Below are 27,815 nucleotides of genomic sequence, written 5' to 3' on the forward strand. Positions count from 1 at the left end.
ATAATGGAACTCTATAACGCTTCCCTTATGGCAGTAATTGATGTGTTGAAAATAAAACATGGCTTGAATCACTTACTATTGCTTGCGTGTTCTTAAAAACCAACGACTCATAAAATGGACTGAAGTGATGTATACTCTCTTACACCTATAACTGTCATGGCAACTTTGATAAGATGTACAAGCTGCGATTTTGATTGAACTGAAAGATTGCTGTACGAAGCCGGCATTCCATAGTTTAATAAACTTCCCAAAACTGCTTGGTAAAACAACAACATGATTTCTTCACTTACTCCGACCAACCTAAGTCTTCTTAAAAAATATAGTCTTTGCTGGAATCTTGAGCAGAGATAATCAATGTGGGCTTTCCAAGTCAATGAACGGTCAATGACCACCCCAAGATAATTTAATGTATCCACTTGTTCAATAGTGTTACCTTGAATAATTACTGGACTGTAATGACCAAAACTTTTTGTATCCACTATCATTTCCTTCGTTTTTCCAACATTGACAATAAGATGATTTACATTACATGATTTAAATTGCGGTAATGAGATGTTTTTAATAGGCTTTTCTTTTATGTTAGGATGTAACGATTCACTCAACTCACGATAAACAATTTTTTTTTTTTTTTTTTTTACAAAATGAGGTTTAAGACAAATTATAAAATTAAATGTGTCCTTTTATTATTGCTTGGACAAAATGCTGCATGTTTCTTTGTGAAATCATAATAACACTAGCCTATAATAACATTCTAAAATAGCACTTGCATATTATTGCTCTTTTGTTGGTTTTGATTGCTTCTATTGTCCTCATTTGTAAGTCGCTTTGGATAAAAGCGTCTGCTAAGCCCCAAATCAAATAAATTAGTAACACACACACACAAAAAAAACTCTTCATATAAACAAAATAAGGGTTTGTCTGTGCTCTTTCCATTTAAAATTAGAGGCAACCACTGCATTTTAATCATGATCCAAACAAAGATGCTGCATGCATGCAACATGAGCAGTTTTTAATCTAAATTAGACTGTATAAATTCGAAATTTGAAGTAAAAACATAATGGTCTGACTTCAGTTTTGTGAAACTATACATAATATAAAAAAAATATCTGAATGAAACCGAAACAGCAGATGAGCTGAATGAGACACAGATTCACTCTCTGCCAGCAGGTGGCGCTTAAAACGTTTCCTTGGTTTCCGCTCAGGGCTTGACTTTTTTGCTCACTGGCCACTGTGGCTAGTGGTTTTCCAAATTTACTAGCCACTCAGCATTTTCACCGGCCACAATTTTGTTGTTAGGAAATTACTTTTTATATGACTTAATACTGCATACAAAAATTAATTTAAATTGATTTCCAGGTCATTTTTGACCTATATAAAGGGCATTTTCCCTAACCATATTAAACGCATGCATCATCTTTCATATCACATTTTATTAATAATTTCACTTAATATAATAAGATAATATAGGGCTGTTACCAATCATATGAAATCAGTATCTACAAAACCGATCTTTCCACTGCAAAAGAAACAGAAGTGACTGGAGCGGCATTCAGATGCATTACACAGACGGTTCAGTGTAGCTGAAATATAGCACAAATGCATTTACACTGCAGTTATAAAATTATAATTATTATAATGTTGTGAGCTCAGTGTTTTAAAATATATATTTTGTTCATATACAAATATGAAATGTTGGAAAAATGCAAAGATAGGCTACTATGAAAGTAAACCGCCAGTAGGTGGCAAAATCTTAATCAATGAGTCATTGAAGCATGCCTTCAAACAATTTGTTCAGACAGCTGATTCATTCAAGAATGAAGCAAGTGCCTGTCCTTATGAATGGACCACTGAATCATTGACTCAAATGATTCAAAATTCAAAAACGCGAATCATTCATTATCAAAACACTGCTCAGAGATGCGCGACTGTTCTGCTGTGACCTTTGTTTGGAACTATCATCATTAACCAAATGGAGCAAAAACAGTCAACTTTGACAATACATCCTTTCAATAAATTCAAATATTGAACTAAAATGTGTATTAACTACTTGTTTTAACTCTTGTATAAAATGTTAAATTTGCAATAATAATTTTCAGGGAAATCTTCACTCTCTTGGTCTTGTCATTTTGCTTAACTAGGCTGTATGTTATAAATATAAAAGCTAAGTTACATTTTTATGTTTCTTCTTTGTGCAGTTGCTTTCATTTGTTTTGATTTCTCCATGAGATTCTCTCACACAGGTTGCATGAGCCTCAACTGGCGCGACCTTGTTGTTACTGATTATCCATTATCAATCGTCGTTTACACAGAATGTAATAAAATCAGAACCATTCTTGACGAAATTTCGGTGCTTCCCTAATTAGATGTTTTAATCAGGTTATGTTCTCTTCTTTCACTTGCCCCTTCAAAAAAATCTACTTGTCCCACACAAGCCTTAATGTCGAGCTCTGTTACTGTATATAAAATTCAACCCGCCAGAGTAGCCAGTGGGAGTGACTGTGTTACCCGCCACAGCTGAAATCCACACGCATTTGGCGGGTGTTAATGTCAAGCCCTGTTTCCGCTGCAAACAAAGCAGTGCTGTACATATGAACGTTAAAATGCATTACACAAGGCAAGATTAAAAAAAAAAAAAATACCATCTAAACTTTTCTAAAGACAGTAAATTACCCTCAGACATGCATTCATATAAACTCCTATCCCTTGAATCGTGAATTGTTTAGCATCTCAACTGATTTTCAACCGGCTCACGCTTAATCGTTACATCCCTACTTTTATGTCAAATATAGTTTATTGATTTATTTAAAAAATAAAAAGAATAAATAAAAAATCTTTAACAATTCTTTGACAAAGATTGACCCATATGCCTCTGCTCTTACAAGAATTCCTAAGACACCTGCAGTTTACTGACTGGCATATGTGTGTAAACAAAGCTTCATTAGTGAAGAACAAAAAAAGGAACCGGGAAGATTTTTTTTTCTTCTTTTTTTTTTTTAGCAAACAAGAAAAAGGATTTCTTAAGCTCTCTCAAGCTCAGACAACCCTCTGATGCACTTCCTCTCACTGTTAAAGAAAGGAAGGAAGCTGCTTGGAAGGAAACCATCAGTCCAGGATGACCAGCTTCAGATATGTTTGTAGGCATCAAAAAAAAAAAAAAGAAAGAATTTTGTCTTCTGACGCCAAATGTTATATTTAGCGTGTTCATTTACCGAATACTCAATATGCGGCTCTGTGGAACAATAAGAGATGTGCCCTACTGCACTTTGATCTACTGACTCATAGAGGTCAAAGCACAAACTCCCATCAGCCGGTTTACAGTCTCCTTGACCTCTGCATACCCATCTGCCTTCGAAAATAGCTTCCTAAAGCTGTAGAAGCTACACCCTTCACTATTCCCCCATATTGCCTACTCCAACTGGGGCACATTTTGCCCCTTTAAGATGTACACCATCCATCAGCAAGTTAATGCAAAGCGTTGAGGTTGTTGCCGTTAAGCCATAATGAGCTTCAAGCTCCATTAGAACAGCTTGCGTCATTCCCTAAAAAGAACGGTGTCAAAGCCCACTTCATGGAACAGCTCCTTTTAATCCACATGAACTGACTAAGATTACATCATGCTACATTCTACGAACTCGCAAGTGACTTTTTCAATTGTGAACTTAAGGTGTGGTGCGTTCTGGTTTCAGGTGTCAGTATTCCCAAACTCACGCACACATTCTGATCACTCAGGCCAAAGTACGGGGATAGCTGAATAAAGGCCAACTCTGAAGTGACCCGGGAAGATTTAAAGGCTCCATCACTCAATGGGAGCAGACATGGAATATCACGTAATCTCTCGGAAATGCAGCTGTACAGAGTTGCATTCGCTAATGAATACCATACTGACCCTCAAGTGCCTCTATTGTCTGCAATGCTTAAATCCAGGTACAAACAACTCAATGCATGAACAGATGTGATTGTTCCCCAGTGCACTAAAATAGTTCTTTCACAATCAGTTTGTTACGTTTTGGGGCTCAATCTGATGTAAAAGGCTTAATGAGCGAACATGTTTATTTCCACACAACAGGAACCTTGTGTGATTATAAGATTATTGTGTGATTAATATTCATGCATATGTGAAGCAGACCAGCTGGTTTGCTATTATTCATGTCCATTGTATGATAATGTACTCAAGATTCATACACTGAGCTGGTTATTTTCAGCAAAACACAATCTGTAGGAGAATCTATGTAACCCACTAAAAGTGGGAAAATGGAGGCTAAAATCAAATTAGCCAGAGAACAGAAGATTGTATCGCTTATTTTCTGTCTGGCAGCCTCTCACCTCAAGTGCCCAACACATTATTTAATTAGTATTGACTAGTGGTGTCTAATTTGCGAACAAATCTTTCAAATGAACAAATCATTCTTGTTCACTTCCATGCACTGACTGATTTTTCGTTCTCTGCACATGTTTAGACTCTGAACATGTGACTGCTTCCTGCTTTTAAAAACTGACTATAGCAAGAGCCTATATAGCATTGCTGTGTGGGCTGTGAAGCATTTAATTGTTTTGTCGTTTAATGGTTTTGTTTGTGAACTACAAATGAACGTCACCTGAACGTGATGAACAAATCAGAAATATTGTTTGGGAACGAGAATGCATACAAACGACTGATGACAATACACAATTAAAATGGACGTTTTCTGAATGAAGCAATGTACACAATGTGCAAAAAATGGCCACTTAACACTGCTTTACATATGTGAACGATTTTTTGTAAGCGAACTCACAATATTTAAATGAATGCAAATCCAGCAACATCCATTACTTGTAAGCACCCCAAAATATTAGTTGTGCATTTCTGTTTATTCATTTGTGATGTTCATTTATTTTGCAACAGAAATGTTTTGTTCATTCGGTGCCGCCCCGAGAATCGGAGAGTCGTTTACTCTAATGATTCATTCAAACACCGATTCGTACACGAACAAAACACGAATAATTCATATCCACTTTATGATAACAATGACCTCAAATGCCCTTAAAATATTGATCTTCTTCGGTGATTTTCAGCACAGATACAAAAAAACAAAACAAAAAAAAACACACAATTGTTTGAATTATTGTAACCTAAGATAAAATAGAGGGCAAAATCTAATTAACCAGCTGTGCAGTAGAAGAATCAATGGCTTCTTTTATGTCTGACAAAGCAGCCTGTCACTTTAAGTGCCCGACTCTTTAGTATCGATTATTTTTCGTAGTTTCTCCAAATCATCACAGACGGGGGAACACAAACTGAACTTCAAATACATTTCGACTCTTACATATATCGACAGCCCTGCAGAAAACATAATACAGCTTTTCGGTCACCGGCTGAGCCACGTAAAAGGGCGGAGACTAAACAGAGCAGGCAAAATGTCATCGCAACGCCTATCAAAGCATAATAGAACAATATTTTGCACTTAAAACCTATAACTAAAAGTCAGTTCTGTCTCACATCACACAGTAGCACTGCTTCATGTACTGTTAAACTGTTTCCGACGCAAAACCTAGCTGAAAAGGCTGTGAAAAACGTAAAGTTTAGAAACGTTTGCTTCATGTTTACGTAATAGACTGCAAAAATAGTGAAGAGAAAATACGTGCCTGCATTGTAAGCTGATTGGGGACAAGTCTATACATATGTGCATATTAATCCATACTATTTTATTTCATTGCACTGCTTATCCTAAGCTATACAAACTTAAAAACTGTTGCACTGTCAACACTGTGAAAGAAAAGCACATCATGCACGTGATACTAACAGCAGTAACGCAGCATACTGTAACATTTAACAGCCACCAGTGCACATAATAAATGATTTAAAAGACTGTCTTCTGACCTGTTGCGTCCTGTCTGAAGGATTCACCATCACCGCCTGTCGAAAACTGTTATCCACGTAGGACGCCATGGTTTTCAAAACAATCGCGCACAACTGTTAAGTCAAATAATCCAAAGCAAATCTCACAAGTGGCTTTTTAGTGGTACAAAAACGTTTTTATACAGCAGCAACTGCAGAGAAGAGCCTGTCCCCAGGCCACAGCCTAAGCCAGGAGCTCTCTTACTGTCCCTCGTCCCAATCCTACAAAACCAGACAGTCTGCTTTTCCTATTCCAGCCGCTGAAGCTTCAGCTGTGACTTGACAGGCGATTTAGTGTTAATGAAAGGGTTTTTGCAGGCAAGCGGTACGTCTGTGTTTTACGCAGACGAGTGCATTTTTCAGCATTCCGTTTGTCTCCTGCTCGCTATTCCATCTTCTTCAGTTTTCCATTTTAAAACAATGTGCAATCCATGCGTTGGGTGATTGTCAATTTTAAGCCATTTGCAAAGCAGCGGAGGGTCAAAGGCAGCATTTATAAATAGTGTTTTAGCGTCTAAACGCGACGGATGGTCTGCCGTCTGGGCTCGCTGTTGTAAGCCACCACCATGGTGACCGACCGCCTCAAGAGGTTTCATGGGCGAGTCCATTCAGCACAATAATGCGCCCACAGAACAACCTACCCACAACACATAGTGCTTTGTCTCCATCCACTGGCTGAAGACGGTACTGCAAACTAGGAAAGACAATGATCATCCAAAAATGTAATGTAGCCCTATATTTATTTGTTCTTTAATTTGTTATATTACATCATGTAAATCCATCTCTTACTTATTCGAAATGAAGCTTTGTTTTATGGCCACTGTCATGTTTATCTGTATTTATGATTGATAATATAATCATAATAAAGCCTTTTCATATTAAATGTGGCAAACATGGTAGCCTTCTCTTTACTGTAGCAGGTTTTACACAGAGGGGGAAAATGGAATTAAACAGCTCTGGTCATGTGATTCATGAATGTTCATGAAATCTAGACAATTTCTGCACTGTCTAAAAAAACAAAATAGTGCCTTGAAAAAATCAGTAATAATATGACACTTCCATGATGATAGAAATCAGTTATCTGAGACTCGAGTAAAGCCTTATTTTTATATCAACAAAAGCAAACCGGTTTAAATACATGGTTTTAAACATCAAATATTCTGCTGATGTGCTTTGAAAAGTGGTTTCCTTCTACAAACACTGTCTTCGCATTTATAAACAGTTAACGTCAAACCTTACATTACATTTCTGCGTTAGATGCTAATATCCAAAGCAACTTTTATTGCATTGAAAGTGTACATTTTATCAGCTCATGCATTCAAACCCATTTATTTATTTGTGCATTTTATTTATGTGTGTATTTTGTTTATTCATTTTTATTGTTTGCTTATAGATTTAGACACTATAATTTAAATATAGCTACTGTGAAGTCCTTCATTTATTCCTTTTTCAATTAATCAGTCTTTTGTCTGCTTGCTTGTTTATTTGTTTGTAGGCTATTTATTTAGGCTATTATTACCAATTGTATTTTAATTAATTTATGTATTTATCACTGATGTCAATAAGAAAACTACAGGCTACATCAGATGTATTGTTTCAAATGTACTAAATAAAATCCGTGTTTACTGACTTTAGTTTACTAAATAATCCATATAAATAGCAAAATACAACCCGACTAAACTGGTTCCGTGGAGACCAACCGCTCCATGGCAACGGCGCGTGAGTGAGTGACCTTCTGCCCAGGGCTTGTTTTACAGTCACTGAGATGCGCTTACTGATATCTCAAATATCTGGCAACAGTTTTAAGACCAAGGTAGCTTAAACAAAGTGAAGGTGATGAAGAGAGTACAACAGGACACTACAGCTTCTCAAGCAGACAGGGAAACTCAGAGCTCGTCTGGACAGCGAATACTATTCACAGGTAACGAACGTTTATCTTAGTGGGACACTTTATTTAATCTTTAGTAAGTTAACGAATGTGAATCAATTGATCTTTTTCTGGTGCTATCTAGGTCCAGACGGCATTGGAGATTTCCGTCCCAGGTTGGACTATTTCCCGCGCAGCATTGGAATCGGCCCGTTATCTCCAGATGCCACGAGTGATCTCAACTACCTCTTCCGGTCTGCACCAGACGCGACCCCGCCGTTACCGAAACACTGCTATGTTGGAGAAGTGGGCTGGGGTCTGCAGTACTCCACTGCACTCAACAGGCCAACTGTCAACAACAATCAATATGAGGTTATTATATAGGCCATATGTTTACTTACAATTTATTTCGGTCAAAAGATATGTCAAGTGACACATATTGTCACTGTGTTAAATAAATTGTATATATAGAGAGAGTGAATATGTTCATTTTTGTAGCCAAGTCAATATGTGAAACTGACTTTAAAAAATAAACCCATGTGAAACATTGGTGTAAAAAGTGAAACAACTAACCACATTTTTCCTAATTAGCTATAGGCCTATTTGTAGACATAAATAAACAATACTTTTCAAAGTTTTGGGATCAGTAAGTTGTATCACATTTTCCAAATGATTCTTGAGCTGCAAAGGATCACGTGACCACAGCTGGGTAGATTACTTACAAACTGTAATCTGTAACTGATTACAAATTACATGACCAAAATTTTGGCTAGTTAGTGATGTAATCCATTACATTACACAGGTAATATAATCAGACTACTTTTTAAATACTTTTAGATTACTTTTGACCTAACTCGTTTATGATTGATTTAAATCAATGTACTATATTGATAGGAAAATACAAAGAGAAAGAAAATGTATTAATTGTTATTCATTTTTATTAACAACACAAAGTGCATTAAACATGACATTACATCAAGGTTTCCCAAACCGGGGTTCGTAAAGGAACTGCAGGGGGGGTTTAAGTTTCATTAAAAGCTCATAATTAATTAAATCATATAAAAAATAAAAAATAAAGTCAAATTAAAATAAATCTTTTTAAAACAACATCATTCACTTACTAAAAAATGAAATATTTGATTTGATTTCCCCCACGTCATGTGTAGGTTATTTTAGAAAGGAACATTTAAAAGATGAAAAAGAGGAATTAGGGAGCATTAAAAAATTATGAATAATTTATTGCTCTTTTATGAATAATATGTAATCGTGTAATCAATAAAAAAAGTAACTTTAGTCGGATTACGAGTATACAAGTACTTAGTTTTTGGAATCTGATTATGTAATCCTCTGCATGTGACAAAATTCAGCTTTTCCATCACAGGAATAATCAGCATTTTAAAATATATTAAAATAGAAAACAGTTGTTTTAAACTGTAATAAGATTTCACATTATTACAATATTTAATTGTATTTTGTAATCAAATAAATCAGTCCTAAACAATATGGTTGCTGTTAATTAAACTGCCCCAAAATGAGAATTTGCCTTAGGCTATACGACCCATGAACGTCATATGCATCTCAGTGTCTATTCTTGGATCAGATTATAACTTTATGTATTTGTTTAACATGTTTTTTTTACAAATCTGCAAAGACTGCTTTGATTGTTTTGCCATATTGTACAGGTGCATCTCAATAAATTAGAATGTTGTGGAAAAGTTCATTTATTTCAGTAATTCAACTCAAATTGTGAAACTTGTGTATTAAATAAATTCAGTGCACACAGACTGAAGTAGTTTAAGTCTTTGGTTCTTTTAATTGTGATGATTTTGGCTCACATTTAACAAAAACCCACCAATTCACTATCTCAACAAATTAGAATACTTCATAAGACTAATAAAAAAAAAAAACATTTTTAGTGAATTGTTGGCCTTCTGGAAAGTATGTTAATTTACTGTATATGTACTCAATACTTGGTAGGGGCTCCTTTTGCTTTAATTACTGCCTCAATTCGGCGTGGCATGGAGGTGATCAGTTTGTGGCACTGCTGAGGTGGTATGGAAGCCCAGGTTGCTTTGATAGCGGCCTTCAGGTCATCTGCATTGTTGGGTCTGGTGTCTCTCATCTTCCTCTTGACAATACCCCACAGATTCTCTATGGGGTTCAGGTCTGGTGAGTTTGCTGGCCAATCAAGCACAGTAACACCATGGTCATTGAACCAGCTTTTGGTACCTTTGGCAGTGTGGGCAGGTGCCAAGTCCTGCTGGAAAATGAAATCAGCATCTCCATAAAGCTTGTCAGCAGAAGGAAGCATGAAGTGCTCTAAAATCTCCTGGTAGATGGCTGCATTGACTGTGGACTTCAGAAAACACAGTGGACCAACACCAGCAGATGACATGGCAGCCCAAATCATCACTGACTGTGGAAACTTCACACTGGACTTCAATCAACATGGATTCTGTGCCTCTCCACTCTTCCTTCAGACTCTGGGACCTTGATTTCCAAATGAAATGTAAAATTGACTTTCATCTGAAAAGAGGACTTTGGACCACTGTCCAGTTCTTTTTCTCCACAGCCCAGGTAAGATGCTTCTGACGTTGTCTCTGGTTCAGAAGTGGCTTGGTAGCCCTTTTCCTGAAGACGTCTGAGCGTGGTGACTCTTGATGCACTGACTCCAGCTTCAGTTCACTCCTTGTGAAGCTCTCACAAGTGTTTGAATCAGCTTTGCTTGACAGTATTCTCAAGCTTGCGGTCATCCCTGTTGCTTGTGCACCTTTTCCTACCCAAATTCTTCCTTCCAGTCAACTTTGCATTTAATATGCTTTGATACAGCACTCTGTAAACAGCCACACCTTTCAGTAATGACCTTCTGTGACTTACCCTCTTTGTGGAGGGTGTCAATGTTCGTCTTCTGGATCATTGCCAAGTCAGCAGTCTTTTCCATTATTGTGGTTTCAAAGAACAAGAGACACCCGGAATTTATACTGTAGGGATGGTCATTAATTGAAACTCAAATGTAAATATTCTAATATTTTGAGATACTGATTTTTGACTTTCATGAGCTGTAAGCTCTAATCATTAAAATTAAAACAAACAAAAAAAAACTTTTGAAATGTTTTACTTTACATGCAATGGATCTAAAATATATGAAAGTTTCACTTTTTGAAATAACTTACAAGAAAAAAAAATGAACCTTTTCACGACATTCTAATTTATTGAGATGCACCTGTATGTGTCTGAATTATAAAATACTTTTTTTTCTTTTGTATCAGTTTGACAGATTTCAATCAGCCGTGCAGGACGAAGTGACTCGCAGCCCATGGTGAGCTACCAGTAACCAGGGAGGGAAGGGTTAGATTACCTCCAGCTCCCCCTGTTACTCTAGATGGTGATGGGTTTCACTGGCAGGAAATGGGTAGAGTGGATGGAGAGGAAGCTTTTCTCCTCTAGTAATCAATAATTCAACACTCTGCACACAGGCAGAATCAGTCCCAGTTTCAGGACAAACAACTGACCTGCGGGAAGCTTGCTTGGAACCACAGTGAATATGATACCTACAGCGAGGACGACAACAAACAGTTCCCGCTTAACCAGGTGTGATATAAACAAATGATACACACTCTGAACCCTGTATAACCTCAATGCCTGATTGTTATATTAAGAATAAACTGGAATTCATTGTCTAATCAGTGTGTAATGTTGAAGTACTTCACTCAACATTTTCTCATTGTTCTTCTGCAGTAAAAACAGTCAATCCATATTGAGAAAGCACAACCAGATGGCATTACTTTTTCACGGATATGGATCAGCTCTGAAATATGACATGAGGCCTATAAGCTGACTGATTCTTGAATGTTGGTTTGTGATCATTAAACAATTTATTATCCATATAATATTTTGTCAACTCTTATAAAACCACATTAAATGCATCTTTTTTTGCTGTACTGTTCATTTCTTGGTTCATTTGCCTCCATGTTATCAGCTGGAAAAAGGAGGGTTTTAATACATTCAGTTATTATGTTTGTGGGTAGTACACAGAATATTTAGTCTCAAATTAATGCAAACAAAAGGTACAGAAATAAAGCAGTTTACTTCATTCACTTTGCTGTTTACCTCGTATCTCTGTGGTTTAAATTGTCAGCAGCTTGTAAAGTCTCAATAACATAGAGATCAAATCCTCTTAACAAGGGTCACTGTAGATTCAGACAGTCGATAGGAACTAGAAAGCAATAATCCTGCAGCTAAAAGAGGTTTATATGTGATCCCGTCTCTATCAGTGGTCAATCCCAGTTAATAATAGTACACAACCCACTCCAGCCGTTTCCAGTATCTTGAGATGAACAGACGCAACCTTGTTCAGCTGTAATTCTCACTTTTTCATTACGTTTTTGAGAGTATGGTTTGACCTCTAAAGTATTGCCTTCTTCAGGGAAACCTAGACTGCATTTTTTCAAACGATTAGGTACAATATTGCATTATTGTCTTTGAGCAAAATGGGTCTTTTCTAATGAAAACAGAAAAATCTGTTAATTCAGAAAATGGCAAAAACCATTAATTGTTTAGTAACTGTATTAAATTTAAATGATGTCTAATAAAGCACACAATGCAGGTTGCAACAGTAGGTTCAAACAATTAATTTATTTTGTTTTGCTATGGTTATTTAATAAAAAATGTTTTCATCTCAGTGATACTAAAATGAAGTTAACATGATTGTGAAAGGAAATATGAGCACAATACTGTGCTTTTGATCTCGAAGGAGGTGAAATATGGAAAGTCTCTTGCCTGATTTTGAAATGTTTTCAGAAATATTTGACTATAAATAGATTATGTCACCCTTTACCACAAAACCAGTCATAAGTAGCAGGTATACAGGTATAGCAATACCCAACAATATATTGACAATCGATTTTTCTTTTATGCCAAAAATCATTAGTATATTAAGTAAAGATCATGTTCCATTACGATATTTTGTAAATTTCCTACCGTAAAAATATAAAAACTTAATTTTTGATCAGCAATATGCATTGCTAAGGACTTAATTTAGACAACTTTAAAGGCGGTTTTCTTCAATATTTCGATTTTTTTCCAGATTTTCAAATAGTTTTATCTCTGCCAGATATTGTCCTATCCTAACATTATTTATTCAGCTTTCAGATGATGTATAAATCTCAATTTCAAAAACTGACCCTTATGACTGGTTTTGTGGTCCAAGGTCACATATAGGAGATATTTTTTCAAACAAAGCAGTGCAGTAAAAGAAGAAGAAGAACAAAGCAGTGCAGCGAATCCGTGTACTAGCCTCCAGAGCAGTAGAGGGCGCTACACGCTCACTTATGCTTCAGTTACAACTTCACTAGCGCTTTCCTTTCACAGAATATTCCAGTGACCGTCCATTCAACTAGAACCCTTTTCTCAATCAAAATCAAAGAAAATGTCAAACCCAACTCCTGTGGCCAAGCCTGGAAACGCAGACAACCCTCGGGTATTCTTTGACGTAGATATCGGTGGTGAAAGAGGTCAGGATCTTTTATTTTTCTTTAGAAAGGCTTTTTCTGAATGACTGCATGCTGCTGCGTTCTGCCACATGCCTGTATCTGCACAGAAGAAAGAGACGGAAATAGATGCACTGAACTCAACCACTGATACAGCTATTTAGAAAATCTGTGTTAATTTGACAGTAATTCTGGCAGTAAAATGCAGTACTGTTTGCGAGTCACTGTTGTGCATTTTATGTCCCCTTCAAATGGGTTAAAATATTAATGTCGCATTCTTCAAGCCTGAAATCATACGGTTTACTTGTATGAGAAATATTACAGGTGTTACTTCGTTTCACATGTTTCAGCAATATTCCCTACAAAAATATTTCTTTGCCAGTAGTATTAGTATTAAATGACAAAAATACAAACTAAAAAAAGGCAATAAATAAGAGAAACGATAACAGCACTGCACATTTCTACTCTTCTGTTACAGTAACTCCTTTGGAAATTAAACAGTAGACTTTGTTTTTATTCTGTAAAGCTGACTCAGTATGGTCAGATTGGCATATCAAATTATGTACAAAAAAGGTCATAGGGATTGAAATAAAATGTAAAAAAAAAAAAAAAAAAAAATCAGTAAAAATATGTAATATATCATGCATAACTAAAGATCAGTTAAACAATCTGATGATTTATTCCTGCTGTTTTTATCTCTTTGCAGCTGGCCGTATAGTGTTTGAGCTCTTTGCTGATGTGGTCCCGAAAACAGCAGAGAATTTCCGTGCTCTTTGTACCGGCGATAAAGGGATCGGTAAAAGCACCGGAAAACCGCTGCACTTCAAGGGCTGTCCATTCCACCGCAGTGAGTGTCCTGACCTCCCGTTTCCATGGAGACGCATGTAATGATCTAATGCGCGAGGTTCACACAGAGGAATCAGGCAATTGTCATTTCTAGGCCTGGAAAATTTATGGAAATTACTATATAATATATACTTTCTTCCTCTGTAATGCCAATCTCTAAACTTTTTAATTTCATTTCATGCTTGCTAGAGTATAATTTGTAAAAGTACTTTTTTTTTTTTTTTTTTATTAGACCTTAATATATCAAGTATAATAATTTAAAAGTAAAACTATAACAATTGGCACCTGACATACAACTGGAAATCCACTGTGAAACATTTAATCAAAATCTTATTCAGTAATCATTCATGTGTGATCATTTGTACTTATTTTTGTACCCCTCAGTCATCAAGAAATTTATGATCCAGGGTGGAGATTTTTCTAATCAGAATGGAACCGGAGGAGAGAGCATCTATGGGGACAAGTTTGAGGATGAAAACTTTTACTACAAGGTACCACAGAGCTGCTTTGCAATAAAGGGTATTTCACCCAAAAATAAGATGGCATTTTGTTCCTTTAGCACAAAAGAAGTAATTAACGCTACTCTTGAAAATTTTAGAAATCATGATAAGATTCTGGTCACACGACCCCTCCCCAACGGATGTCAAACCTTGTTTAATGCACATATTCACTGACAGAATGTTCATTTTTTTGTGATTTTTTTCCCCCTCTAATTAATCAAAGCCACCAGTCTGTGTAATTGCTATGAGATTAAATAAACCAAATACAGCACTTGATCTATCTCCCTGAGGCATCCACTAATTTCCTGGTGTCTGCTCTGACGAAAAAATGAGACGCAGATAAAGCTTCTGTTTTTCTTGTCAAATGAAGTGGTGCTTTATTAATCCGGTGGTCTTTCGCTCTGGTTTCCCCCCCAGCATGACAGAGAGGGGCTTCTCAGCATGGCGAATGCTGGCCCTAACACGAACGGCTCACAGTTCTTTATAACCACGGTTCCCACACCGCACCTGGACGACAAACATGTTGTCTTTGGCCTGGTGCTGAAGGGAATGGGGGTGGTGAAAATGCTGGAGGGGATGGAAACAAAGGATGACAATCCCGTAAAGGTGACCACATTAAAAACACACAAACATCTTTTACTTCTTAAATGCATCATGGCATTGCGACAACTGTTTCATGCTTGGAACTATAAAGGGACAGAGATCTTAACTGGTCCTGAAGGACAGCTATTTCCGAGATCCTTCTTTTACAGTCATTTAGTCTAGAGGTCGACCGATAGTGGATTTTACCGATACCGATACCGATACCGATAGCTAGGTTGGACCACACTGGCCGATGCCGATTAATCAACCGATAGTTTTCAAAATGGATACTGAAAGAAAGCTAGTGCTTTACTATTTAAAAAAAAAAAAAAGTTAAAAACAGTAACAGTACTGAACCATACATTGTTATTGAATAAAAATATTAATATTATTTACTATATTGATCATTAAAGTTATTTCATAGTTTGCTAATGTTAAAAGAAGAAACTTTAAAATTTTAAAAATGTAGCCTATTAGTTGCTAATAGTGAATGTTGAAATTAACACACTCTAACAAGGAACAATACTTCTACAGTTTTCATTAATGTTACAAATGGACTCTTATTGTTAAGTATTACCATTTAATTTCAACAATCATGCTTAAAGATGGCCATCTTTAAATATCTACACAAGGCCATAGCATTAAAATTACATGCATATGAATATTGTATGTGTACTTACTTTATATGCTTCTATTTTTTAACACTTGATAATTATCTAATAATAAAAATAAAAAAAAGTTAGTCACACACCGGGGGAAAAAAAGCACAGCGCTGCGTCTAGGAGAACTCAGAGGTATCACACACACACACACACCAGACGCTTTGCGTTCAATTCGAGGGGCGGTCTAAAACAATTTATTTAATCCCCAAATGGACATAAGTTTGCTTCAAGAATGAACAATGTGGCATAAATGAGTTTGAAGTTCGGTGTTTAAAAAAACAGAGCAAGCGGAAAGAGAAATCGCGATCTATTACAGCTCTCTATATGAATACAGACTTTATTAGAGCCACAGAAAGACAAACGTTTTGCTGAAAAATGCACAATACATAATTTATAGCCTAGGGTGAAGTCATAATGTTTGGGACAAATATAATGTAATTTAATAGAAAACTATGTGAATGGCACTCTGTTCCGTGGCAGGATTTTCTGTCGGCTGCATTTAAATGCGAGTCTGGAGTTTCCCGCTCTGTGCAGCGCGCACGTGTCAAAATAAACAACACGTGCTGTCAGTGATTTCCGCCTCTAGAGACCGCTCTCGTACTGTATAATGCTAGCGGACCCTTCTCAACCACTCCAGCAATGGTTGCAAACAGGAAAACTATCGGCATGGATTTTTGCCGATAACGGATAGTTGCGGCAAAATCAACTATCGGTGCCGATTAATCGGCAAAACCGAAGAATCGGTCGACCTCTAATTTAGTCACCCTAATCAAGATTTAACAGTCATGAAATTCAGTCTGGCACATGTTCTGCACGGGTGAACTAGCTAAGTGTGATGAATTAATGTTTTGAAAGAAGACATTGTGTGTGACCATTTTTCTCCTCAGTAAGGAAATTAAGTATTTTCCTTATTCCAGTGAACAACTGAATATTTAGATTGATTGTTACTGTCATCTCTCTCTCTCTTAGCCCTGCATCATTGCTGAATGTGGAGAACATAAAGCAGGTGATGACTGGGGCATCGCACCTAATGACGGCTCAGGAGACACATACCCAGACTTCCCTGAGGACTCTGACATGGACTTTAAAGATGTCATTATATTTCTGCATCTTCACTTGCATATACACATATATTCATATATCACCTGCTCTATAAAATCCAGAATCACTTTGATCAATCAATCAAGTCTTTATTTGATGTTCTCTTTCTAGACAAACAAAGTCTTGTCTGTGGCAGAGGATGTGAAAAACATCGGGAATAACTTGTTCAAGGCTCAGAACTGGCAGTCGGCCATCGAAAAATATTCAAAAGCTCTCAGGTGAACACTTGTCTAGTCTAGCCATTAAGCCCCATTATTGCTTTACGCTTGCACCGTGACATTAAGGAGACAGCTTTTCACACTTGATTTCAATTTGTCAAACATTTTTAACCATGCTGTTATAGCTGAGGTTTCTGTCCTCAAAATGTCTTATGTTATGATGACATTTCCGTAAGTACCTGTTTGATATGCAAGATTTCTAACTGTGTAATCTAAAGTGAGCGTTGTTGGACAACACTGTGACTGCAACATGTCTGTATGCATCACTGTAACCCAGCAAAGGTTGTTTTGGTCCACAGGTATCTAGAGACTTGCGGCAGCACCTTAGATGATAGTGCCCAAAAAAAGCTGGAGCCCACGGCCCTGAGCTGCATTCTCAACACGGCCGCCTGCAAACTCAAACTGAAACTCTGGCAGGAAGCTATCGAGTGCTGTGATGAGGTAACATGGGACCGACTGAATGGTGTCCAGTTGCATCTGGGTTACAGGACATAAGAAGCCTTGATGTTTTATAATGACGTACCTCAGCTATTCACCGCTCTTGAAATAACCTTGTCACAGCCGCTACCATTTATAGACCACCAGTCTCTCTATTTAGGGAACAGTTTAAATGGATTCAGATTTCATGAAATGGCCTGTAAAAGTGTATTTTCTCCTTATTCGTGGGGTGATTGTAATGTTTTATGTATTATAACATAGTTGTGGTTTTTTTCTCCTCAGGCCCTGGAGCTTAACCAGTCAAACACTAAAGCGTTGTTCAGGAAAGCTCAGGCCTGGCAGGGACTTAAAGAATTCAACAAGGCCATGGTACCAACACTACATGGACAGAAATACACATTCATCTCACTATAAATCAGTGGTTCCCAAACGTTTTGTCAAACAAACAGTGCAGCCCACTTCAAATATCTGAAATGTACCTAAACAGTTGCTCTCAGTTTTTGCATATACTGTAGCTAATCAGCCTAAAGACAACTGTTAATTCAACAACAAATAGTTTGAGAACCACTGCACTAAGTGCCTCAAAGAAAACAATGAATTTCTGGGATCGTTTACTCACCCTCATGTCGTTCTTGATGACTATTTCTTCCATGGAGCACAAAAGGAGAAATTATGAAGGATGTACTGTTTTTGTTCCTTTCCATGCAGGTGGAAACTGATATGGCACTTTCATGCTTCAAAAAAGGATGCATTATGAATGTTTTACAGTTTAATTTAGAACTAGTTAACATTACCTGTTATTCAGGAAAACAGCTTAATTCGTTAGTAAACTGCATATTCTCTAGGTCTGAGGGCTTTGCTTTTGTCAGAGATAATCACTCCAATTACTGAATGCAGAAAAAGACGATGTTAAAAGTATAAATGAATCAGTCTTACAAAAAAAAAAAGAAAATTGCTCCCAATTTAGATGACAGTTTATTTCTTAAGAGCACTCATCTTTTCTGTTTTTAAACTGCAGATTGATCTTAAGAAAGCACAGGAGATTGCACCAGATGACAAAGGTTAAACATCTCTTTACAAATCTTGAATTTGGTTTTAAAAAAAATCTTGTGATTTGTGAATAATTGGTTTAACATTTTCCTTTCTCTGGTTTCAGCGATTGGAAATGAAATGCTGAAAGTGAAGCAGCAAGTGAAGGAAGAGAAAGAGAAGGAAAAGAAGATTTATGCCAAAATGTTTGCATAACGGAAACTGCAGTGACCTCACTCCACACCGACCTACCTGCATATGTTCACTTACATAGCACTTGTGTCTTAGAGTTTTAGTCTCACGCTGGGAAAAAAAAGGCCTTGGAGTCTTTCAGTTAGGATAAATATGAAATGTCCAATTTGGAAAGAGATTTCATTTTGTCTGCTGTGTTATATTAAACGATTTGTCTGTGAGTGAATGAAAAAAGTTTGTGCATTTTTAGTAAGCTGATCTAAAGACGTCTTGCATTGATTACTGTTCAAGAAAGAATAGGCAAATAACATTGTTTGTTTCTGGGTTCATTTTTCAAATGGTGGCTAAAAAACCTTTTTTTTTTTTCTTTTGATGAAATGAGATTCAGTCTTGTCAGTTGTGTGAAATAAAACAGTTGATATTTTCAGGGATTTTTGTGTTTGCAGTTCTATAAAACATACCAACAGAATGGAATAATTAATTTATTTCTACCAGTTACAGTTACCAACTTTGACAATATATACAAAACTGTCAGTTTACAGTTAACCGCATCATGGTGAGCTAAAACGTCCACTGGTTGTTATTCCAACATGATCCTTTGTCTTTTGACACATTCCTTTGACGGACGTTGTATATAAATTTCTTCCAAATGTTACAATTAGATCAAACCTGAAATATGCAAAGCCACTTTATGTAATTACACTTCAAGCTCATATCAGACATGATATGAGGACTTTCTGCACCTTAGGCACATCAGAAGGACTCTCAAGTCTTTAAAAGCTTTAGCCCTGAAAGTTAAGTAAAGTGATTCTGAACTTGTGCGATGTGCCCAATAATAAAAACGATATGTAATACTGAAATCACATGCCGTTGTAGGCTGGTCCTCCACTGCCTTCAGGCACAACCCAGTTGATGTTCTGGCTAGGGTCTTTGATATCACAGGTCTTACAGTGGACGCAGTTCTGTGCGTTGATCTGTAATCTCATGCCATCGCCCGTCTCCACAGGAACATATTCGTATACACCTGTGGGACAGCAGGGACAAAATGTCTAAACACTAGCAGCTTGTTCACCAGATGTTTTCATCAGCCTCAAGCATGTTAAGCTCGTTGATATTGTATTGTCAGGTGCATCTAAAAGGTTGAGTCTCTATTCCTAAATGCAGCAGAAACGCTAAGAGCATTAGTTACATACCAGCAGGACAGAACCTCTGCTCAGGGCCGTCGTAAATCCCAAGGTTTTGGGCCACGGGAACACTGTCATCTTTCAGCGTCAGATGGGGCGGCTGGTCATGCTCATGATTGGTCCCGCTCAAGGCTACAGATGACAACAGATCAAAGCTGATCTTCCCATCGGGCTTCGGATACTCGATGGTTGTACAGTCCTTAGCCGGCTTCAGCTGAGCAGAGTCTAAACCTACAGTAAATTAATTTGTTTAGAAATAAAGATACAAATGAATTGTAACAGATGTCAAGTGCCCACTGCTGTAGTGAACCGAGTAGTAGCCTTGCATAGCAACATGTCTGACTATTAGCATGCAGTCTGGCCCACACCGAAGCTAATTCTGTCTAAGAACTGCCTGCTCAGCCAGGAAGGGGCCCTCTGGCTAACCACAGTTAGTTCGTTACATTTAGCAGGTGAATCTGAAATGAGACAAAACTCTGAAATGAATTCAGAAATGAGAACAAAGAAGAATATACAATTGTGCTCAAGTTGTGCTTACGTTGTTTACTTGCTACTACGTTGTGTTAAATAGGAATTAGAAACCTCCGAAAGTTTAAAATTTTTTGGACAAAGTAAGGTTTCGGACAATATTGTAACATTTGTTTTTCAACAAAAGTGATATTGATAAGGAACAACACAAACTATGAATAATATAGTCTAAAAACCCATGTTGCCTTGGGCATTTCAAATCTTTTGGAAGGAAAAGACTATTTACATTCATTCACTTAGCATTTGGCAGTATTTATTTTATTTCAAATGTCTGATTGCATGCCCTTCTAGTTCTTTCTCAGAGTTAATATACAGTATGTAATTGTAAATAGTACTTTTCAAACAACACCTTTTTTCCAGCAGATAAAAACCCAATTTGAAACTGATTTCGCCCAGCATTTTCCATCTATAGAAGCATCAGAAAGGACTAAAATTCACTCGTTAATGGACATTAATGACATTAATTCAACTCTTCAGTGTAATTCATTAATTCATGTGCATATACCATCTATTAAATAAAATAAATATAAATACACTGCACTGACTTTATAGCTCAGAATTTGCATCTATTTGCAATGTTTGATTTAAATGAAAAGCATTTGTTATAAACAAGCAAACATTTCATAACGTGTTTCTTTGTTCTTACCATTATGCTTTAGAGTCCATGGTTCTTTTCCTCTCAAAATCCAGTAGAATATCCCGGTGTACACCATCCCTCCGTAGAGACCAAAATAGCTATGGAAAGATGGTCTGATGTTCCTCACAGAATACAACTCCTTCCAGATCCAGGACTTTTTAAAAGCTTCTTCATATTCAGGAATATAAAGACCTAACAGAGTGCAAAAAGAACATAAAAACATTCTCTGTCTAGGATACATGGACACCTTTAATATACTGCCCTGTGAGTTACACTTCAGCTAATTTGCAAAGATGTCTGGGATTGCTACCTGCTGTTTCTGACTGCAGATTCTCATCTGTGATTTTGCTGAAGGCACTCTCGGCCGCCAGCATGCCACTCTTCATGGCTGTGTGTGTGCCTTTGATCTTGGGCACGTTCATGAAGCCTGGACTGCACCCTATCAGCATGCCACCTGGGAAGGTCAGTTTAGGAATCGACTGAAGGGGAGATCACAAATGAGAGAAGTTCATCAAGAGAAAACAGAAGAATATATACATTGAGAATTTCAAGTCGCTGACATGCCTGGACACCTCCTTCATTGAGGGCTCTGGCTCCATATGCTATCCTGTTGCCACCCTCCAAGGTTGACATTACAGAGGGGTGATGTTTCCAACGCTGGAATTCCCTGAACGGGCTCAGATAGGGATTAGTGTAGTCCAAACCTACCTGAGGAGACACACACAAACATATCTGCAGATGACCATAATAGAATAACTGCGCTGACTGTTTGCAAAGCTCCACCCTCCTTGCTTACTGTCGCCAGCTAAGATGAGCCCCAATTTGATCTGGCCCAAATACCCTACTAATCCAATGGCTGAGGTTGGGAAATTTTTTTTAATGTTTGTCAAATGTTTGTAAAAATACAGTAATAATTGTAATTTATTCCTATGATGGCACATGATCCTTCAGAAATCATTCTAATATTGCCGTTTTGGTGCTCAAGAAACATTTTTTATTATTATTATTATTGTTGAAAACAGTTGAGCTACTTAATATTTTTTGTGGAAACCGTGAGACCTTTTTTTTAGGATTCTTTGATGAATATAAAATTACTTAAAATAAAAGCCTTTTGTAACACTATGATTGTCTTACTGTCATCTTTGCTGAATAAAAGTATTACTTCTTTAAAAGAAAAAAGAAAATCTTACTGACCCCAGACTTTTGAACAGTAATGTATTTTCACACAGCGTATCTCAAAATTGCAATGCCTGTGCTAACAGCTCAGCAAGCAAATGAACTGTATTTAAGGGACAAACAATTCAGAGCAATCATGAGATTTGATTTAGTTCTGTCAATCAAATGCTGCACTGTATCTCCACACAACTGTGACCAATCAGACTGAGTACCATCCCGGGCCATGACGACATTGGATAATAGCCCGTCATCACTGCCGAACTCCTCAAGACGTCTGGAATTGAGACTATTTTCTATGAATCACAAGCATTCCGTGAAATGCCTCTTTAAAAAGTGATTGGAAAAAAAAAATGTCATTTTGATATGCTACATTATCAACAGGATGAGTGAATGTCCTCATGACAGACCCTGACCAGGAACAACTTCAAAAGTTGAAAGCCTTTTCACACTCGTTTTAGCTCATGAAAGAACATGATGAAAGAGGTCAATAATATCTATACAGATCAAAGCATCCTGACAAAGACATCAATCCAGAACATTCTGCTTTAAGATTAAGGCTTCAAAGAGGACTTTTGCAAATCCAATGAAACACTTCAATCAGAGTTCCACCCAAAATGTTCAGGAATAAGATGACTTACAACAAATCCCAGGGCCACCAATGGTTCTCCCTCATTGAGGTGGTACAGGAAGGAGCCTCCGTACGTGTTCCTGTTTAGAGGCCAGCCAACCGAGTGCTCTGCCCGTCCTGGGTGCCACTTCTTCTCATCAATGACCCAAAGCTAGAAGAAAGCACTGTTTTATGTTTTGTTTTGTATTCATCAGTTCATAAAAATTGCATCAAGCTTTTAAATGAAAGCAATGACTCCAAACATGAAAATGAACTAGCTGATTTCACTACAAACGTTGTCACTTAAAGGGAAACAGCGACATCAAATTGAACATAGAAATATTTATGCAAGTTTAAAGCATCAAAGCAAGAGGGGTTTTGTACCTCTTTGAGACCGATAGCGTATGTCTGCGGTTCACAGTTCTCCCTGAGATTAAACTGCTTGTAGAGTTGCTTGGCCAAGTGTCCGTGACAGCCTTCACCAAACAAAGTGACCTTAGCGTGGAGCTCCATGCCTCTCTCAAACACATCCTGGGGGAGTTCAACAGATTGAAATGTGGTGGTAATAGAACACAATATGCCATCTGCATAGCAGAATCACTTTGCCCACAGTTACCCTTTTATTTTTTCTCACTGCAATCGTTCACTGTAGTTCACAGAAGTCATTTGGCCTTGGTGTGAACATTCAGCAGACGGTTTTAGATTATAATTATTCTTATATAAAAATAAAAAATGTGTTTTAAATGGTGCATGTGTATTTAGGGCATTTGCATATTCTGCACTGGAAGGTATATTGACATATAAAACCTTTGGAGAGCCATCTTTAGCAATGCCAACATCATTGGTTGCAATTCCCTTCACGCTTCCGTCCTCATGAAACAGCACCTGTGTAAAAAAAAAAAAAGAGAGAGAGAGAGAGCGAAAAAGACAGGTTGACAAGAGTTTGTCAACTGTAATGTGACAAAAGTAATGTCACTAACTTTTTATCTTGTAATTGTGACTCACCATAGGAATTCATGTGATGTCATAACTGAACATTTTTGAGTCTCAAGATTACAACTTCATATCTCATCATGTGACGTTTTTTTTAACTTTTATCAACAGCAACTTACAGAATGTATTATGCATTTCCCTGCCTCTTAACCAATTAACTTTCTTTATTCCATGATTTTTCAGTTGTTTTTGATTACTATTTTTTTTTTAAATAATTTAATAGAAAATGCACTCGTAGAGTGTCATTTCAAGGCAATCTAAGGAGGAACTACAGAAATGTTTACATCACATAAATTTCTATGACCTTTTAAAATTGTATACATTTCCATGACATTTGTGATGAACTATTTTAAAATTCCAATTTTAATATTTTGAAAATTTATTTCCAAATTTTCTATGACCGTGGGAACCATGCTTACTACAGAAACAGCAGTCCTGAAGTTAAATAAATTCCAGGTTATAGTGTGCTAATCATCTCGTGGGGCTTGAACCTACAACCTTTTGGTTACCAATCCAGAGCTTTAATAAGTACAGCACATCGCTCACAATACAAATTACAAGTACAGAAAGAAGGTCTAATTAAAATAATGGTTAATTGCATCATTAATAAATGTGTTCAGATAAGGAAGGCATTCTGACCTCAGCTGCTGCGTAGCCTGGATACAGCTCCACTCCCATCTCCTCCGCCTGCTCCCCAAGCCAGCGCACAAAATGCCCCAGACGAACTAGGTAGTTTCCATGGTTATTCATTGGAAGTCCTGTGTTCACAAATTGCATTTAAATGCATTCATGTAACTGAACCAGTCTTAAAAAGCTTTAAAAGTTTGTATAGGTTACAAAACCACTCAGAACACTGCGACACAAGTAGACCTTTTTTTTTTCTTCCATTATGTAATTCTCATTGTGTGAAGTTCTATAACTCTCCAAAATGGCCTTATGCAATAGCAATAACCTACCTGGTAATATTGGAACAGGAATGCGGTATTTTTCTGTCAAAATGGAAAACTTGTCCTCTGTAACTGGAGTGTTCAGTGGAGCCTGTTAGACATGAATCAAAACCAGTGTCATGGTCATCATTGGTTCGTGTGTCAACACAATCAGAAAATGCTTATCAATAACATGACAGTAAATCAGAATGCCAACATATTTCCCATATTTTTACAGCTATTTTTGATTATGAATTATGTAAAATAGGAATATAGTATTTACAATAGTCTTTGTTGTGTGTTAACAGATCCTAAGTGGGGTAAAGAATTGCATGTGTGTGTTTGTTTGTACCCCTCTCTCCTTCCAGTCTGGAATAAGCTCACTGAGTGCAGTGGGCTCTAGACAGGCTCCAGATAACGTGTGAGCTCCGATCTGAGATGCCTTCTCCACCACACAAACCCGCAGCTCCTTCTCATGCTGACTGGCCAGCTGCTTCAGCCGGATGGCTGCTGACAGGCCGGCTGGACCGCCACCAACGATGACAACGTCTGCCTCATCAGCGAAGCGCTCCATTTCCACCCCTGAACATATGAAAACAGACAATCACAGAGTCGCTGACAATTATCTGAGCCTGTTTTGTGATACAAAAATCACCCAGTGCCGTTAAATGCAAAATCTAATTCTGGATTTAGTCTAAAAATACAAGGTTTATGAAATGTCAACTCAGCTACCAATGGCTAATATAATGGGTATTAATGTAGAGATAAATAGCAGCTAATTTATAATTTATACATATTAAATGTAAATGAGAGTCAAATCAGTCTAAGCAAGCTGATGATTTTCAGTGACATGCTATATTTAGTCAGACAGGCTATCCTTTAGTTATTCTGAAGTTCAGTAAAGTCTTGAAAAGCAAATATTTTACAGTACAACTTTCAGTAACAAGTTCATTATATATATATATATTTTTTTTTTTTAACAAGTCAATTAAAAATATCTACAGTGCAAAGCAATATTTATTTATGAAGCACATTTCAAAAATCAATGCTGACCTAAGTGAAATTCAGAAATCAAACTACAAGAAGTGCAAAACACACACAAAAGAATAGTGTAAAGAAAAAAGATCAAACCAGTGGTCAAAGGAACATTGAAGGACAGTGAGAATAAGTATGTCATTACAGCAGACTTGAAAATGGAAATAGAGGGAGTTAATCTGATATGGAGTGGTATGGTATTTAATATTATAAATCATATATATATATATATATATATATATATATATATAGATAGATAGATAGATAGATAGATAGATAGATATAGATATATACATAAATAATGTAAGTGTCATTTATAATATTTACTATGAATACATACATTAAATATAATATAGTTCTTATCTCATGCTACATATCACATACACATGGATAATTATTTATTATTTGTATACTATACACAAATACACGCACTCATTCTCTTGTAAATTACCAGGTTTTGCTGTAAATAAAATCCAGAATCTGAATTTCTCTCTGTCCTATCCAATCAAAATGTGTTGGCTCTCACCTCTAAAGAGGATAAAGTGATGAAATAACAATGTAGCACAGAACTGACCTTCCCATCGTGGGTCCTTATCTCTGGGGCACACTGTGTAATGTGTGGTAATTCGTGGCACAGTGGAGGAGGAACTCCGTGTGGAGTACACCTGAGGAGCGACATGCTCCGCTTGAACCGCCTTCAGTGCACCTACACACCTCCGTGCTGCAAAAACAAAAAAGTCAAAACAATTAGGTCACACAAAACACAGACAAGATCATTCTCATACAGCTACATATTAACTTCATATCGGATTAACAAAAAGTTTAGTATTACAAACACACTGTGTATATATACTGTCTATAGTGCATGTAAGTATATCAATAAAGTTGCTCCAAACTAAATGGATCAACTTTATATAACAGGATAAGCTGTTACAAAATCCTCCCTTAAGTAACAGGCCAACTAAGGTAACTTACTCTGTTAAAAGAGGCAAGCAGACTTGTAAGCACTACTTGTTTGCTTACAAAAAAAAACAGTTTCATGTATATATTTAATGCATGAACGCGTTATTAAGTATTCATCTCTCAGACACAAGGACACATACACTGACAGATATTCGAGTGACCTTTACCCTACTTTCCCTTTGACTTAAACAGCTGCAAGATACTGTTTGCTAGCTAAACGGATAAACCTACAGTTAAACGCATAATTCGTCTAAACATGGTTAATAACAACTTAGTAGGACAATATATATACTCTCAGGTGTGTAGAATCAAAGGTTTACAACGTTTGTTAGCGTATTGGCTACACGTCAGTGAAAGTGTGACAGTACCTTGGAGGGAATATCTACAGGCTGGAAACATGTATGGAGCTTATTGTGCGGCCGTGACTCTGGTCAAGTGCTTCCCGTGGTTTTCCAGGTTGAGTGTGGACAAACAAATACCACTCTGGTTTACCCTGTTACAAAATATGTGTCATAACAAACTCAGCGCGTCTGTTGCGCAGCTCCGAATGACGTCACAAAAACGCGCCGGGAAAAGAAAAAAAAAAACACTTGCGAATGACTGCTGATCATAAACTCATGCGGATAAGAGTTACCCGGTGTCCGTGATAGCGAGGGGCAACTGTCATTCAGTTTAGCTGTCAGGAAACTTTTATTACTTTCGGCTGTAGGGGACGCTCTGCAATCTGGGATTAGAGATAGAGTACACCTATACAGGCAATTACTAAAATAAATGAAAATGTTAAAATAATAATAATAATAAATTATTATTATTATTAGTTAAAATGCTAAAAATGTAAATTTATGCAAAGTGACTTACAAAAGAGAAACAAAGAAATCTGTGAAAGAGTCAACAATATTCGTATTACACAATGGGCAGGTTTATTAGATAGCTAATGGAAGGCAAGCTACAGAAAATGAGAGATGTT

The 27,815-nt window shown here is 36.9% G+C and overlaps 4 protein-coding genes across 13 annotated transcripts in view; 2 read left to right on the plus strand and 2 right to left on the minus strand.

Annotated features, from left to right (window-relative positions):
• rapgef2b (Rap guanine nucleotide exchange factor 2b) overlaps positions 1-6,497 on the minus strand; it is a 135,774-nt gene extending 129,277 nt beyond the window's left edge. For 7 of the 10 annotated variants that reach the window (XM_058797256.1, XM_058797259.1, XM_058797255.1 and 4 more), the window contains exon 1: positions 5,858-6,497. In XM_058797256.1, coding sequence (XP_058653239.1) covers positions 5,858-5,926 — 69 coding nt within the window. In that variant the 5' untranslated portion in view covers positions 5,927-6,497. The remainder of the gene's footprint in view (positions 1-5,857) is intronic. The other 3 variants (XM_058797263.1, XM_058797262.1, XM_058797261.1) reach the window with 1 other exon arrangement.
• Positions 6,498-7,573: 1,076 nt separating this feature from the next.
• LOC131553615 (uncharacterized protein C4orf45) lies at positions 7,574-12,074 on the plus strand. The gene is made up of 5 exons (XM_058798400.1): positions 7,574-7,796; positions 7,888-8,114; positions 11,012-11,061; positions 11,219-11,333; positions 11,481-12,074. Exons 1-5 carry the CDS (start codon positions 7,712-7,714, stop codon positions 11,481-11,483), a joined length of 480 nt encoding a protein of 159 aa, XP_058654383.1. The 5' UTR covers positions 7,574-7,711; the 3' UTR covers positions 11,484-12,074.
• Positions 12,075-13,077: 1,003 nt separating this feature from the next.
• ppid (peptidylprolyl isomerase D) lies at positions 13,078-19,166 on the plus strand. Its single transcript, XM_058798177.1, has 10 exons — positions 13,078-13,255; positions 13,938-14,078; positions 14,462-14,568; positions 14,995-15,183; positions 16,791-16,913; positions 17,034-17,140; positions 17,440-17,581; positions 17,861-17,947; positions 18,597-18,639; positions 18,735-19,166. The coding sequence occupies exons 1-10, from the start codon at positions 13,171-13,173 to the stop codon at positions 18,821-18,823; spliced, it is 1,113 nt and encodes a 370-aa protein (XP_058654160.1). The 5' UTR covers positions 13,078-13,170; the 3' UTR covers positions 18,824-19,166.
• A 184-nt stretch (positions 19,167-19,350) lies between these two features.
• etfdh (electron transfer flavoprotein dehydrogenase) lies at positions 19,351-27,420 on the minus strand. The gene is made up of 13 exons (XM_058798176.1): positions 27,217-27,420; positions 26,460-26,606; positions 25,203-25,432; positions 24,881-24,962; positions 24,564-24,682; positions 23,739-23,816; positions 23,316-23,462; positions 22,963-23,103; positions 21,713-21,856; positions 21,459-21,627; positions 21,158-21,340; positions 19,993-20,214; positions 19,351-19,823 (listed from the first exon to the last, which is right to left on the minus strand). The coding sequence occupies exons 1-13, from the start codon at positions 27,245-27,247 to the stop codon at positions 19,660-19,662; spliced, it is 1,857 nt and encodes a 618-aa protein (XP_058654159.1). The 5' UTR covers positions 27,248-27,420; the 3' UTR covers positions 19,351-19,659.
• Between the last annotated feature and the right edge of the window lie 395 nt (positions 27,421-27,815).

This window comes from Onychostoma macrolepis, chromosome 14 (assembly GCF_012432095.1).
Source record: "Onychostoma macrolepis isolate SWU-2019 chromosome 14, ASM1243209v1, whole genome shotgun sequence".
NCBI classification, from domain to species: domain Eukaryota; kingdom Metazoa; phylum Chordata; class Actinopteri; order Cypriniformes; family Cyprinidae; genus Onychostoma; species Onychostoma macrolepis.

What these genes read in the sequence shown, in the direction of transcription:
- LOC131553615 (XM_058798400.1), top strand. Translation starts at nt 7,712, where the DNA reads ATGAAGAGAGTACAACAGGACACTACAGCTTCTCAAGCAGACAGGGAA. An exon ending in TCAACAACAATCAATATGAG is followed by an intron (nt 8,115 to 11,011) that starts GTTATTATATAG and finishes CTTTTGTATCAG; the next exon opens with TTTGACAGATTTCAATCAGC. An exon ending in GAAGTGACTCGCAGCCCATG is followed by an intron (nt 11,062 to 11,218) that starts GTGAGCTACCAG and finishes CTCTGCACACAG; the next exon opens with GCAGAATCAGTCCCAGTTTC.
- ppid (XM_058798177.1), top strand. Translation starts at nt 13,171, where the DNA reads ATGTCAAACCCAACTCCTGTGGCCAAGCCTGGAAACGCAGACAACCCT. An exon ending in GGGCTGTCCATTCCACCGCA is followed by an intron (nt 14,079 to 14,461) that starts GTGAGTGTCCTG and finishes TGTACCCCTCAG; the next exon opens with TCATCAAGAAATTTATGATC. An exon ending in CTATCGAGTGCTGTGATGAG is followed by an intron (nt 17,582 to 17,860) that starts GTAACATGGGAC and finishes TTTTCTCCTCAG; the next exon opens with GCCCTGGAGCTTAACCAGTC.
- etfdh (XM_058798176.1), bottom strand. Translation starts at nt 27,247, where the DNA reads ATGTTTCCAGCCTGTAGATATTCCCTCCAAG. An exon ending in CAGACTGGAAGGAGAGAGGG is followed by an intron (nt 24,963 to 25,202) that starts GTACAAACAAAC and finishes CATGTCTAACAG; the next exon opens with GCTCCACTGAACACTCCAGT. An exon ending in CTAAAGATGGCTCTCCAAAG is followed by an intron (nt 23,463 to 23,738) that starts GTTTTATATGTC and finishes GAACTCCCCCAG; the next exon opens with GATGTGTTTGAGAGAGGCAT.